Genomic DNA, 16090 nt, shown 5'->3' on the forward strand with positions numbered 1-16090 from the left:
ACTGCATTGCCAAAGTGTCTGTGCTCCCAAACAATGCAGACTTTTAGTGTTTCTGCCAAAAGTAGCACTAAGGGTTCAGTCAGATATTGAAGCTTCTGCTGCAATAAACACACAGAGAGCACAGTTAGAGAGTTGAAAAAGGGGTTATATTGTGTATATTCTATAGCTATACACTGCATTGACACCTCTGGGGTCATTCTGTGGTTATGGGCAAGAGCAAATCTGACCCTTATGTCCATTGCCTCTAGTACAAATACAGTTATTTTAGTTTATTGTATTCTCTAGGATAATAATGTCATGTTTGTTTGAAGTGTGGTTCAGTTTTGGACTGCCCTTGCTCTCCAAAAGCTTTGCCAATAATTGGGCCTCTCAGGGCAGTCAGATGAAACTTGGCATATCCTGCACATGAGTAAAAAAAGAGCCCTGGGAGCGGGGAGCACACGGGATCACAGAGCAAAGTCCTGGCAGAACTGGGATGAGGATGGAGATGCCCAGCTCCCAATGGCCCTACTAAATAGGTGCCCATGGGGCAACCTTACTCCCTGCAGCTGCCAAACCAAAGATTTAACCAATAGCAATGGGTTTTGTCATCCAGTATTTTCCCGTTTTCATGTGAAGACTCACAGGAACTGCATTTTAGGAAGCACTAGTGGAAGCAGTTGTGAAGGAGTTGGATGTGCCTGCTTGCCATATCCAGCCCTTAAAGACAGTAAGAACTCTAGAATTGTGAGTCTGCTCCAAAAAGAGCCCCAAACACTAAATAATGTGTCTTTCCAGCTAGTTCAGTCTAGTGCAGCACATAGTGAGGTACCAGGAAATCCCAGGCTGGCAGAGCCTCTCTGGCAGATCCCAGCTGTGATTCTCACCCTGAGTGTTTATGTTTGTGTTGCATCCTGAGCTTGTGAACCAGGGAATTCTGCTGACATTGCTCAGCAGAGCTCGGAGCTTGCCCATGGTTTGCAGCAGATCTGTGTGTGCCTGGTTCATCCACAAACACTTGTTTTAGGAAGGTGATTGCACTCTCCAAGCCCTGCATGATCTCACCTGTCTCTTCTCTCATGTGCAGCCACATGGTTTGGGGTTTCTCTTCCCAGTGAAAGGTCTGGTTCTGGTAAATCTCCCTATAAAGGTCGCAGGATGGTTCAGGTTATATCAAGGTACATCTGAGGCACACAGGGACTAAGATGAGCAGTTGTGACTCTGTCTTGAGCTCCTGGACAAGAGGCACTGAGGATCTTTTGTTCCAGCTGATAGGCAGGCTGGAAATCAGCCTGTGTCCTACCGTTGGTATGGAGTGAATAAAGGCTGGCTTGAAAATGTCCAGCACACTCCTGGGTAAATTGCACAGTACAGCTGGAGCAAGCAAACCCTGTCTGGGCTCATAAACCCCCATCTGGGCTGAGCACCACTGGGACCAGGGACGGGGCTCTGCCAGGCAGGGCAGTTGTAGGACAGCAGAGAATTGGTAGGGTGTCAGGAGGAGCTTCCCTGAGAGCTCATTCCATGGTGTTATGAAGAGGCAAATCCCGAATTTCTTAGTGAAGCAAGCCCACGGTGAGTGCCAGAGAGGTTAGCTTAAGTGGAGTGAATAATATATAGGAATATATGTACATGAGTGTGTGTGCATGCAAAGGTCTTCAGGATTTAGCTGAGTGTTCACACATTCCCTAAGCCAATAACATCCGTTGTTATGGGAAATGAGGTAAGTGACAGAATTACTGTCCTTATGGCGGGCGACAGGCGAGGCCAATGTTCCCATGCTGTAATTCCCTGTTCCAGTCACTGCCTCAACAATAGCCTGGGAGAGAGAGGGGGAGAAAGAGAGAGAACACGAACAAAGAGCGCTTGGTTTTATTTGAAGATTTCATCTGAAAAACGGTTGGATTCAGATGAAACTCAAGCGGGAAAACCTGAGTGAAATAAAAAAAAAACCCTGTGCGCTCAGCTAAGAGCTGAAAGTTCACCCGCCTTGGGGGGGATGTTTCTCCAGCCGCTCGGGGCACTCGGCGGCCGGTGCCGGGCCCGCAGTGCTGACTCCGCTCCCTCTCCCTTCTCCCTCTCCCTCTCCCTCTCCCTCTCCCTCTCCCTCCCCACCCCGCTCCGTGTCCCCCGCTCAGCCTGCGCGGCCGCGGAGCCCCCTCTGCGCTGGGAGTCGCGGTGCCGGCAGCAGCTCCGCCACCTGCAGGACGGCGCCAGGATCGCGGCTCGGCTGCCGCCCCGCCTGGAGGGGCGCTGGGTCTCCACAGGGTAAGGCACCTCCGGACCCCGGGTGGGACCCCCCACACACACCCCAACCCCGGGAAAGCGCCCCTAAAGCCCCGGGTGAGGCACCACCAAACCCTGAGAACGGGCCCCCCAGACCCCAGTAAGGCATCCCCAAGCCCCGGGAATGCGCCCCCAAAACTCGGGAAGGCACCCCCTAAACCGCCTGGAAACATGCCCCTAAACCCTGGGTGAGGCACCCTGTTTTCCTGGGAAGGCACCTCCATCCTTGGGAGTGTGCCCCCAGCCCCCATCAGACCTCCCACCCCAGCCCGAGACAGGCCCTCTCTCCAGCACTCTCACATTTTGGTAGCAGGCGCCCATTAAGATCACCCAAGAGCGGCCACCAGGTGTGGGAGGCTCTTGTCCCCGCTGCTGCTCCCGCCCTGTCCCCTCTCCCCCCATGCCCTGGGGAGCACCCCACGCACCCCCAGCCCCAGGTGGCTCAGGTCGGCCTTCCCCGCAGGTGTGAGGTGCGCCCGGGGCCCGAGTTCCTCACCCGCTCCTACCTGTTCTACGCCAACCGCCTCTTCAAGGCCTACCAGTTCTACTACTGGGACCCCTCGTGCCGCGAGCCCTCGTACACGCTGGTGATCAAGGGCAAGCTGCGGCTGCGCCAGGCCTCCTGGATCACCCGCGGCGCCACCGAGGCCGACTACCACCTGCACAAGGTCGGCATCGTGTTCCACAGCCAGAAGGCCATGAGGGAGGTGGCCTCCTGGATCAACCAGACCTCCGGGCAGGGCTGCGGGGGGTTCCTGCCCCCGGGGCGCTCCTGGGCCCCCGGAGCCCTCTACGAACTGCTGAGCGCCAAGACGGAGCGCGACTGCACGGCCGCCCTGGGCTTCGCCATGCACGAGCTGAGCCTGGTGCGGGTGGAGAAGCACTACCAGCCCTTGCTGCAGCCGGGGCAGAGCGGCAGCCAGCTGGTGGAGGAGCTGTACCTGGGGGACATCCACACGGACTGGGTGGAGAGGCTCCACTACCGCCCCACCGGTTACCAGAGACCCCTGCAGAGCACTGTGGTAAGGATGAGGCCTTTACGCGGTCCCCTCGCCAGGTCACAGGCTCTGCCAGCATTTATTTCCTTGTTTTTTAAGTAGTGCCTGCTGCACTTGGCCTTCCCTGTCCTGAGGACGTGAGGGTGAGGCAGTGAGGGGCTGTAGGTTCTGATTCCTGGGTGCTCCACGGCACGTGGGGTTCACCCCCTCCCTTGCTGAGAGAGTGGGACTGGGATGGGTGAAAGCTCAGCAAAACCAGCACGGGAAACGAGCCTGCACTGGCGTGGCCTGGAGTTAACGGCCTTGCTTTGGCTCCGTGTTTTCCTAGGAAATGCTGTTTCCTATTTTGCAGCACCGAAGTCCGTGGAGGCTTCGGGCTGCACGTCATTAGAGCTGCCTGCTCTGTCCTTCATCTTCCTGCCCTCTCCTTCCCTCCTCAGGGGGTGCTCAGGGGGAGAGGAGCAAGGCAGCACCATCTGCCAGTAACTCCTCGGTGTAACGCCATCAGCAGAGGCAGTGGCCCCCAATACAATTATGTCATTACACAGAAATCAAACTTCTGTTTTGACATACATAAAACTGAGCAGGAGACTTGCTGGCCTTTCATTCTATTTTATTTTATATTTTACAGCAGGTCAGTTTATTCCCAGGAAAGCATCTTTCCATCTGAATCACAACTGATCAATTCAGAAACGACTGAGCAGTGAGATGGGATGGAAAAAACCCCTCTGAACTTTATCGGATAGAATGGAAATAACTGGGGGAAAAATTATGTTGGGGCAACATTTCCCCACACCCTGAACTGCACCAACTGAACTCTGAAAAGCACAGAGCAACACCCCTCTCCCTCTCAAAAGCAACATTCTCAAATTGGTTAAACTTGTGTTATCTTGGGCCAAAACCATATACATGAGCAAAACCAGATGGTAAACATAAACACTTTTAAAAGTTAATTTAAAACCAAACCTAAAGATACCGAAATTCACTCTCTGAATGTAGCCCTGTAATTAATCAGCCAACAGCTCTCCAATGGACCCACACATGATGTCACCACTTGGTGATAATTAGAAGCTGCCATATATTAGAAATAACTTCACACGACTGGTTTAAGCGAGTAAAGTTTTTGGCTCCATGTCTATAGTGATAATTTTACTGGGCACAGGATTTTTACTTCTTTTTCTTTTCTCTGAACTGACATTCATTTGCCTGTGCTGGTGAGTTACACAGCTATGTTAGGAATTATTTTTTAACTCTCTTTACAAAAATACCACTGTTTTTCCCTTAAATTTATATCTGTTTTAAAGAAACCCATTCTCCCAAAATTACCTTTCATTATCAAAGAATTTCCTGCCTAAGGAGAACATTTATATTTGCCAACTTCTGGGATTATTTAGCCATAATGTACTGTGTACTGTCAGCACTCATTAACGTGACAGTAGCAGTAAAGCAAGCTGAAAATGACTAAATTACAGTAGACTCCAATCAACCTGCATGTAAATTACCCACCCTACAGTTAACTACTGAGTTATTTAACCTTCTTGCCTATGACAGTTTAGTAAAGATTAGCTCGTGTTCTAGAAAATTATATAATGTTCAAACCCTGCTTATTTAAAAATAAATCAGTTGTGATATATGAAGTCTAAGAAAAAATTCCAGGCTACACAAAACCCCTGCTGGCAGCGGATCAGGGGCAGGGCTGGTTTGACTCAGAGCTCTGCAGGTAGCACAGGAGGGGGAGCGAAGGTCAGGGTCTCCTTCTGCAGTGGGTCCTTTTCTTCTCCCATTCTGGCTGCTGGGAAAGCTCTCTGTCCCTCTTCCTCCTCACCTGCCCCACCCTGGTGGGGTGAAGGAGAACCAGAACATGACGGGATTTTGGCTGTCCTGGAGAGGCTCCATCGCCGCGGTGCAGCACAGCCACAGGAGCCTCCCCACGGGAAGGTTTCACAGCCTTTTCCATCGCCAAAAACCCCGTGTCACTGTTCTGAATCGGTGCAGAAACGCCGTGGTGGAGCTGACACCTCCCAGCACCTCCATCCTCACCCAGCCTGCTGTGGAAAAGCGGTGGGATGTCCCAGGGGAGTGTTCCCTGCCCTGGCAGCAGCTCTGCCCTGCTCTGCCCTCCTCCCTTGGCCTGTCCTCAGCGGCCCTGACACAGGACGCAGCCCTGTGTCCTTCAGCTACCAGAATAGCAAAGAGCCAGGGCAGCGCTTTATCTCACTTAATCTGCTCGGATGCCTCGTGCTGGCTCCCTGCAGTGCAGCACCCTGGTGTGGACAGGGGGGAGTCTCAGCTTTTGGAATATTCTAAAGGGGTTTTTTTTATTTATTTATTTATTTTCTTATCAGTTTACAGAGCTGTTGTTTTTTGTTTCCTGCAGCACCACGTGCACCCTTGCCCGGCCTGTGGGATCATATACAGGGCTGATGAGCACCACCCACCCATCCTCCCCGCCGGAGCCCAGCTGCCCATGCAGCTCAGCGGCAGCTGGGTGAGCACCCACTGCGAGGTCCGGCCCGCCGTGCTCTTCCTCACCAGGTACTTCATTTTCCACGGTAACAACCACACCTGGGAAGGGTATTACTATCACTACTCAGACCCGCTCTGCAAACAGCCCACCTTCACCATCTACGCCTCTGGGCACTACTCCCAAGGCATCCCCTCCTCCAAGGTGCGGGGCGGCACCGAGCTGGCTTTTAAAGTCACCCAGGCTCGGGTGACACCGATGGACCAGGTGACGGTGATGATGCTCAACTCCTCAGAGCCCGGCAGCTGTGGGCTGGCCAGCTCCTGGAGCGCTGGGGTGGAGCAGGATATCACAGCCACGAACGGGTGCTTGGCTTTGGGCATCAAACTGCCCCACACCGAGTACGAACTCTTCAAAACCGAGCAGGACACGCGGGACCGGAGCCTCCTGTACATCGGGGAGAGACCCACGGACGGGTCCAGCCCCGACAGCCCCGACAAGCGACCCACGTCCTACCAGGCCCCTCTGGTTCAGTGTGCTGGAGCCTCAGAGGAGCTCTCCAACTACGTTAGTCTAAAATACTTGGGAAGAAAGGATGCTAATGGGAAGGAAGCACTAAAACCTTTGCCTGTGGCCTTTTTATTGTTTATAGCACTTCTGTTTTTAAGATGGGACTAGTTATCCATTCAGGTACAGCAGAGAACCCAGATAAATCTTGGTGCTAGCGTGATTTTTATATCTTTCAAATGAGCACATCTGGAATCAGTTTTTCTCAGATTTGGAAACACTTTTTAAAAACGCCCAGTAGTGAATGAAGCCAAGAAGATATGCCTGACTCCATACTGTTTGTCCCGTGGCTTTATTGCCTAATCTCCCCTCCTTGCGTGCAAATTTAATGTAGTGACAGGGATGTGCTGCACATTGCAAGGGATAATTCAGCAACATGAGGGGGGAGAAAAAGTGACATCAATTAAAATTGCTGCTTTGAGCTTTTGACATTGCTAAGATTTAATCAAGAGCTTGATTCCAATGTAATTCCAACATCCGAAGTGTCGGCTGCTGAGTTTCTTTGAGGTTAAGTTCCCTCCCACCACACTCCTTTTTGCTGTTCATGCAAATTTAATCTGCAGAGTCAGTCAGCAATAAACAGTCAGCGAGTGTTCTTGAGAAGGGCACAGTTCACGTGCCTTTTGCCGCTCACAGACACTTCCTGCACCTCTCCCGTGCGTGTCACACGCACCAAGGTGCGACGTGCGGTCTCCCCCTCAGGGCTGCCCAGAACAGCCCTCTCGGAGCATTTACCTCGGCTGCTGCGCCTGACCCTCCTCGCAGCAAATGGAAAATGCCTCTGTGCACAGCAGCTCCAGCCTCCAGCATTCCCTGGCTGCAGCACTGCATCCCTGCTGCGCTGTCCTGGCTCTCCAGCGCAGTCCTGGCTCCTGCTCCCCAGGCACCCTGTGAAGGAGCAGATCCCTCACGAGTCTTGTCAGGCCAGGTATTTTCACTGTCTCCTTTTCAGTCAGTGTACTGGCACACCAATTGTTAATCCAGCTCTCCTCTCAAAGTGTCCCTTCCAGCCTCTTTCCTGTACAGATGTTTTATAAATCTGCCTCTGGTGAACAATGGGCTGGGGAGATGCTCAGATCAGACAGCACAGTCAGGTCAAACTGATTCCTACTGACAAGCAGGACAAACTAAAAAATTATATTCCCTGTCTGCTGCAGCTAAGAAGCATACAACTTCCTTGGAGAAGCCCTCCCCAGCAGCTAAATCCTCTAAAAATAAACCTATACATCTTACCCACAAAGGATATTTTGTAAAAGCAGCTATGCAATAGCCACCTTCTTAATGCTGTATTTACAAACTTGCAGCTTGTACTTAGATAAATTATGGGGTTTATAACACAAAAATACTTTGGGGGGATCTGTACATTAATAATTCAAATGAGATGCTTATTAAATGCATACAGTTGTGACACAAGCGTTGTCAGCATGTCCACGTGTCCCAGGCACGATCAAATATTTATCATGCACATAAACACACTTCTAAGATGACACACAAAAAGGCCAGGCTTGGCTGCCTTGCCTTGGGTTCCCTCCCCAGTCTGAGGAGGAGCCTTCTCCAGGGATTAGTTCAGCAGGCAAGTCCTCCCTGTTTCCAAGGGTGGTTGTGCTTTGTTGCTCGGAGATCCACAGGCAAATGTTTGAGGGAGTGAATCTTGGAGAAGGTGGTGTCTCCTTTGGGATGTTCCCCTCGGGATGCTGTGGGCTGGGGTAGCACAGCTGCATCTCGTGGCAGCCACACACGTGGCACAACTTCTCCCTCAGCGGTTTCCCATCCCGGTGTTCCAGCGGCCCCTCCTGCAGCCCAGGGGAAGCTTCCTGGACTCACAGCAGCAAAGGTACCTGTTCCTGCAGGACCCACTCCATGGCAGCAATAGGGAACAGCTTTGTGCTGCCTTTGGAGGGTGGGTGGAGCAGAGGGAAGGCAATTCCTGGCCAACACTTACCCCTAGGAATGACATTTGTGTGCAGGTGCTTCTCTTTTTTTCATAGCACAGAAACGTATGAAGAGTTCAGGAGCCACATGGTGTAAGAGCTCAAGTCTACACAGATCCTTTCCAGGTGGGAATGGGATTAAGATGATATAAAACGTTACAGGACAACATCACACACTTATGCAACAGCAACAAGCCCTTGAGAAAGCTCTGCCCTGCCCTGCAGCAGCTCAGGCACCACTGGCTCCAGCAGCACCGGGTGCTGAGGCACAGCCCTGACTGAACTTCCCTGGGGAAACCTCACCAGGAGCCCCTTTGCCCTGTTCCCGCCCCTCCAGCCCACCCTTAAGGATACTTCTGAAAGGAAAAAAAGCCATGGAAGACCTATTTGCATAAATATCATAACTTTTATTGTTCTGTTCACAGTTTTTGAAGACACATTCCTAAATTACACAGTTACTCTCTCTTAAGAATTTGTGCCTTTTCCCAGTTTGAATTTGCCTGGCTTCCACTGCCAGTCGGTGATTCTTGTGTTGCTCTTTTTATGCTCAGAGAGCTGCAGTGTTCAGTGTTTTCTCCCTGTGAAGGTATTTGTGCACTGTAATCAAGACAGTCTCAACTTTGGTAGAAAAGCTCAGCCTACCGAGTTTTCTCTCTCACCCTCTCTAAGGCATTTTCACACTCCACCAGTAATTTCTGCATCTCTTCTTTCTTGCATCCATTCCAATTACTCAGCTTCTCTTTTAAAATGTAAATATCCAAACTGCATCCGAAATTCCCAGCTCTCACAGCTGAGACATACAGAAGGATAATCACTTACAGCTCACAGTAATTAAAAACAAGAACACATTCCTATTCATTTGTCTTTTACCCTGGGACTGCACTGGGAATGTTCATGGAGCTGTTATTCACTCTGGTCCTGGTAGGGATATTTTTGCCATATTACCATTTTATCAGCAGTGGTTTTTTATGTTTTCATCAGTGATTGGAACCACTGAATCTGCCAGGTCCCCACAGAATCCCCCTGAGCATCCCCATTTCACTGTGGTTCCCTCTGAGCTTCAGCAACGTGTGATTGTCAGGAAACACGGAGATTGCAGGGGCCCAGACAGACTCTAATCCCAAAGAGAACTGAAAACCAAGGACAGTGAAAGGACTTAGATTGTGCTCCTTCAGGAACACCCGTCTCCTTTTCCATCTCCTTTTCCCTGGGCTGTCACACAGGCTCTCCTGTCCTGTCCTGTGCTGTCCCGCTCACCACCCTCAGCAGCAGCTCCAAACTGCCTGTCCTGGGTTCTCCAGGCTCCTCCCTTCCAAACACTGATCCAAACCTTCAAGGCCTACCTGTTATTTTTAATACTGAGCGTTGCTAAGGAATGACATCCCCATTTCCAGTTCTCTGACATCATCTCCAGGTTTTACCACTGTCCTTATCCTATGGCAAAGGTCTCCCCTGGACTCCAGCTCTTCATCACCCTCTCCGAGCGCTCCAACCCACGTTTTGCTTTTCCTTTGGCTCGTGCTTTCCTTATTCATTTTCTACACTAACTCCCATTTTGAACGGATTGCTGTCTGCTTCCCTTTTTCTCATTTGTTTTATATTACTTTCCATCTAATTTTTCCCTTCATTTCATCACTGAAGCAGGATGGGCAGTTAGCCAAAGTTGTCCCCCTTCTCGACTGCAAAATTATTGGTTTTTTGGCCATTTAATACCTTTCACCTAGAAAACTGCCAATTCTAATTCAGTTTTCCATCTAATTTCTTCCCCACTACCAGATTTGATATGAAATTTGCTCAGCTATGCCCTTCTGAAGCAGCAATTACATTTATTAGAAGCTCACATGGCCCTGTGCTGAGCTCCACTGTAATCAGGATTCCAGCTTGAGTTCTGTGATTCATTTATCTTTATCTGACATACACAAGACAAAACCAAATAACTTCATCTTTCATGTCTAACACTGCATTAAAAAAAACAGGTCTAGGACACAGACCACGAGCATTAATCCTGATTACTGCCTTCCTTTCAACTACCAAACAAATAAATACCCTTTTACTGTTCCTGTGAAGAAAACCCAAGCTAACATGTGCTGGCAGGTTTGTACCAGCTGGAAGTTAATGGTAACAGGCACATGTGTCTTAGAAAACTCTCCTCCATTCACTTCTTTTAGAATACATTCCAAAAGTTTAATCATTTTTTTAACCACTCCAGAAAGCAAAGAAAAATAATTTTCAAACAGTCTTGATACATTTTCTGCCTTCCTGCACCGAGCCTGAGCCTTCAGTACCTTCTTTAACACCACGAGCTCCTCAGACAAGCTGCCTTGCCAATTTTCCGCTTCTTTAGCAGGTGCAAAAGTTTAATGCAGGAGCCAAGTTTGCCAGACAAACACAGTCCTGGGTCTAACAATCTTCACAGCTCAATTAACAGCAACTTATTTTTCCAATTAAGCACCTTTGTGCCCCTCTGTTTAAAATACCTCAGAATGCATTTTTGCATTGCTGATTTCCCCAACAACTCTTAAACTGAAACAAAACACACAAAAAAGTCTCAAAACGCTTTTGGATACATTACAGCGTTGAGCTACTGCTTCACTTGATAAACAATCCAGATGGGATATAAAAGCCTGTGGCATACTTTAAATAAATACACTGCCCTGGAAGAGCAGGAAGGAGCTGGAGACAGAAAGGAGATGGGTGGCAAGACTCACTGCTCCAAACTCATCACAGAGTGAAGAGGAAGGAGGCACAAATCTGATCACAGAGGAAGCAGAAGGTGAGTGGTTATCCAGGATGGGAAAAGGCTCCAGGAGCACTCAGACATCCACATCCCTGCCAGGCAGCCCAGCTGCAGCCACAGTGCTCCGGGCACCACAGGTCTGGGACAGGCAGGCAGGGAAGAGCAACACTGGAAGGGTGATGGGAAGAAAGACCCAGATGGAAAACAAGCAGGCAGCAGGGAAGGTAAGCCAGTTAAAGATGCTCGGCTGAACGTGGATTTCTCTGCCAAGGAGCAGGGAAGGAACAAGGATGAGTTGGCCTGAACCAAAGAGCTGAGGGAGGGCACGGGGTGAGCTCTGACAGCTCAGGCAGAACAGATCAGGAAGGAGGATGGGCAGCAGAGTCTCCAGCCTTCATAGAAACTCCTTTGGGCTCAACCTGAAGCAAAGATTCCTGGCTCCAATCACACTTGTGTGTGGCCTCCCAGTGAAATGTGGAAGTGAAAATTGCTGCCTCGGCTCCGAGTTACACACCTGGAGCTCGGGTCAGGAACGAGTGTCCACACACACAATACAAAGGATTCCCTCCTGACACACACGTGGGTTACACCCACTACCACATTTGAAGTTCCACTTTTTAAAGTCTCATTATACTGAGGAGAGCCTCTACATGGCCAGGCACACAAAGCTGGGAGTTTTGGACAACTTCTGAGCAGCCTCATCTCACTTTCTGAGCAGACACTGCCCAGATACTGCACTGCACTCACACAAAGTGGCCAAACTACCAGTGCACAGACCTGGTTCTGCCATTTCCTAATTCCTGAGTGCTTGACTTTGTAGAGCCTTAATAAAGGTCTTTTAGAAGTAGCTCTCTGTGGATAATTGTGTGTGGGAAATTAGCCAACTCAAACATGAGGGAGTTCAAGAGGCTTTTCTAATCTTGTGAGTTTATCCACTAAAGAAAAAGATTTGATTTTAAAAAAATGAAGTACAGCTAAACTGGGAACAATACTTTTACTACGGGCTGTTCTTCATAGGCACTTCGAAATCTTAAAAAAAAAAACACACCCCAAACCACAAAATTAGGAACTTATTAAACCAGAATGAAATGTACCGATGCAGAAACATAAACAGAAATGCCAGATGTATAATGTCAACTTGTAATATGCAGCTTCAATTAATTCTTCTTAATTCATTTGTTTTCTTAACTTCTTTTGTTTTGCCATCTGGAAAAGGCCATTTTCTAATGACAGATCACAGGAGGAAAGATCCAAAGTTCAAGTCTGCTTCAAGGAAAAGCAGCTTTGTTTCTGTGCTCGCAGGCCCCGCGTTCCTTTTGTACTTTCACTCACAAAGAGGCTTCAGGACAAACTTAGGCCTGGGCTGGGAGGCAAAGGGACCTATGTGGAAGTTTAGGAAAGGTTTCAAAAAGTTTTACTCTTCAAGTACAAACATGAAAGTAGTTCTTTAGCAGGAAATGAAGCCACGGGGAACAGCAGAGTGACTGACAGGCCCACAGTGACTGTGGAAGTGTGCAGGTCTGTGCTCATTAGAGTATAATGTGCCAGAGATTCCTGGCTGGCTCTTAGCTGGGCTATTTTAAAAATAATCTTCATTTATCCACTAAAAAAACCAACTAACTCATTAATAAAACAAACAAATTTTACAGGTGAGTGGTGGAAACACACAATTACTTTGTTCTCTGGAGCTCATCAAAATAAAAGTGAGGAGCAGCACAATGAGAAGTGTCACTGTGGCACTGACACACACTGGACAAAGTGATCAGAAAACGTGGAGCTGTCAGAGTAATATAAAAACTTAACTGGACATGGTCAAAGGATCAGCACTCCCCTGCTTGAACAACAAATCCCATGATTTATCTAACTGTAACAGATGATTTACACCAGGCACTGGATCCCACTGTCAGCTCTTAATGAGCCTGAGAATCACAAGGTTTCACTGTACAAACAAGCAGCCTTGCTCAGTGAGCCCTTTTGTCTCTGAAATGCCTAAACATTGGTTTGTACAGGTATTTTCCAATTAGTAAATTAGGTTTGCAGACATGTGTCTGATTCCAAAGAACAGCCGCTTACACAGCCGGTACTGAACTGCTGTCACTCCCCGCGTTCCCTCCTGTTTGTGTCAGTGTTTCTGACTTACCAAACAAAAGCTCAGCTACATCCACCGAAATCCACTCACCACCTGTCCCATCTCCACTTGTTCACTTGAGGATCTGGGCCATGGATGCCCAGTCATTCCCAAAGCTCTCAGGCCCCGTCGCTGCTGAGCACTTCTGGTGCAGCTGTGACCCAGCCACAACAAACAGAGGGTTGTTTGCACGGGTGTTCATTTCAAGCACAGGGATTTCTGGCCGTGTTCTTTTCTCAGTTACTTTATATGGAGAACAGAACTCGGGACATGGCATTTCAGGTCAGCAGGCTGAGCAAGAGGAGTATTATTTCAAAAGTGAAGAGTACGACAGTTAAGCCACTATTGTGCCTGAGAATTAAAGACATTCCAATTAAGAGACAAAAGTGCCATTTTTTTTTTTTTTTTGAAGAAAAGGGATGACACTTCTCTTCCAGGGGGGAATTGCAACCTCAGGTATCTTGAGAGGTGAGCGATCCACTCTGTGCACACCACGATGCAAATATGCAGACAAGAATTGCAAATTCACATGTGCAGAGAATAGAAACCCTTCCGAGTTTATTGGTGACAAGAAACTCTATAGTGATTCGCAAAGTGAAGTTCCAACTTTATCCCACTAACAGCATTTCAGGAGGAAAAAGTCACATGGAATACCAGCATCAAGCTATTACAATCCTGTATTTTTAGAAAATGACATTGTGGTACATCAATCCCCCTCAACATGACAGGCATGGCATGATCTTGTTCTTCAGCCCCCAGGGCTATTCCACAGCCTCCTGAGTTGGGTTCTGGCTCCCACATGTTCCAGTTGTGCACTCCCAGCTGACAACTGTCAATGCACAGCAACACTTATGATCATTCATGCACAGAGTATTTGCTTTAAGATGTGGATAACTATGCAAAAATAGCAGAAAAACCATTTTCCACTCGTTTCCCAGCACTAGGCTTCCAGATATTTTGTACACCTATTTATATCAAATTTGCCCAAAGAGTGCACCAAGCAGCCTCTACTGGCTCTTAAAGAAATTAACAATAAACATGTGTGCAAGTGGTCATCTTAAAATAACAGCAAGGACAATAACTAGATTAGTAATAACTTGATTTCTACTATCATGTATCAATCACAGTTTTCTAACATCTGTTGCTGTGTGAGGACTCCAGACAATAATCTTATTTAGAAACCCTATGTTTTCATGCAGAACTTCCTAAGATGTACAATGTCCTCCAGAATATGAATGTTTCATGAAAACATTTGCTCTGGTGTTGTCATGGAAGGAAAAACTTACAAAAGGTCCAGGTGATTGAAGAACATCTATCCAAATATATTTTTGCACTGTATCTACAGACTGGCCTTTTATGAACCTTGGAAGAAAAAAAAGCACTTAATGTTTCTTTCTACTGCCTATGACAGAAGGGTTTGGTCAGACACACAGGCAGTGGGGATCCCACTGATCAGCTGTTTTATTTTAAGCTCAGCAAAAGCAAAGCATTACCCAGACAATTCAGGGCCGTCAGAAACGGTGAGGAAAGACCTCAGAATTTTGTTACATTCCAAAAGACAAGCAGTTAAATCAAGAGTCTTGTTTAGGACTGATGATGTGGGTCAGCCCCAACTGCAGGTCACAGTCTTGACCAGCAGATCCTCTGTTGGTCTCCCTGCCCACGTGTTTTTAGGGAATCTGGCAAAGCATGAGAGTGTTTCCTGGGACCTCTTAATAATCCTGGAGTGCAAACACCAGGACAACTTTGATTTAAAGTTTCAGGCTGTCAGAGATCACGAAGAAGTGACCACTGAACACTGGGGAGGACACAAGTGCTGCTGCCTTTGCCCTGTGCCTCCTCACAGTGTGTGTATAATTTACCTGAACATCACTATACATGTCCTCACAGAAGAGCAGCTTAAAGCTTTGATCCTCTCCCCTTTACTCTGCAAAGACAGTGATTTTTTTTTTAACCAACCTTTTTTTTTAGTCTGTTTTTCAGCAGAAAGGACCCTCAAAAACCCCTATTTTTTTAAAGCAAATCAGGAATTCAGCTTTTCTTACAAGAGTGAGATCAAGATATTTACAGCCTCTTTGAAAAAAACTACTTCACAGCTCAGTAAAGGTTTTCTCAAACACATTCTTCAAAGCCATGGAAACTAATTCTGCAACATCACTTACAACCCTGTCTTTCTGAAAAGGGCTCTTTTACAATGTTTCATTTAAAAGTTCTCTTTACTCCTCCTGCCTGAAAAGTATCTTTTTCTTGATCGGTTCTGCCCAAAGTGTCCCACTGAACTCACTGCTTCCTTCTTCCCAGCTCAGCTCCCGCCTTCCCTGCCCTCTGGCCCTTCCCTCCTGAGCAGAGAAACCACCAGCACTTTAAAATGCTCAAAATGCACCTCTCCTTTTCTGAATCTTCTGCAAGTACTTCCAGATTCGTGATCACAGGTTGAACGCACCAGCTACAGGGTTTGTTCCACCCATTTTCTTATTAAGCCTCACGTAAAAATCTCATTTATTTGCACTTGCAAAGAAGGAAACCCTTGAGACACAAGTGGGACAAACATAAAGGTCAAGGAGTGCAGCAGACAGGCTGCAGCCCAACAGCTTTCTCAAGGAATCACAGGAATAAGGAAGGAATGACAGAAGGCATTTTTAAAAGGCTTATCTTAATCAGGAAATATAAACATTTTTGTCACCACTGGTTTTTGGGTCTGCCATTTAAGAAGATATGTGAATTTGCCTCCACCAAAACTATTTCACCCACTGAATCCATCATGTTAAAACACACTGAGTTTATGCACCTTGTGCTAAAAGGAAGCTTAGAAACAAAATTACCTTCACCTTAATCTGCATGTGCTGTCAAGTGTCTTTTAACTACTGAACCCAACTAACCTGGAAAGTGGGATGTTACCTTGTACCTCAGCAGCCAACAGGGTTACTCTGAACATCACTTGTGTGTACCAGACTCGTGATGGGGTGGTTTGGGTTGATTTTAAAATTAGTCGGGGGGGGG

General features: G+C 47.9%; 1 protein-coding gene across 1 annotated transcript in view; it reads left to right on the forward strand.

Moving 5' to 3' along the window:
• Positions 1-7707, forward strand: part of APCDD1L (APC down-regulated 1 like) — a 19349-nt gene extending 11642 nt beyond the window's left edge. The window contains exons 2-4 of the mRNA XM_027881237.1: positions 2118-2247; positions 2729-3287; positions 5641-7707. Coding sequence (XP_027737038.1) covers positions 2118-2247; positions 2729-3287; positions 5641-6405 — 1454 coding nt within the window. The 3' untranslated portion in view covers positions 6406-7707. The remainder of the gene's footprint in view (positions 1-2117; positions 2248-2728; positions 3288-5640) is intronic.
• Positions 7708-16090: the final 8383 nt, after the last annotated feature.

The sequence above is a fragment of the Empidonax traillii genome, unplaced genomic scaffold (genome assembly GCF_003031625.1).
Source record: "Empidonax traillii isolate 1590-97213 ecotype Southwest subspecies unplaced genomic scaffold, ASM303162v1 scaffold86:size2944007, whole genome shotgun sequence".
Lineage (NCBI taxonomy): Eukaryota > Metazoa > Chordata > Aves > Passeriformes > Tyrannidae > Empidonax > Empidonax traillii.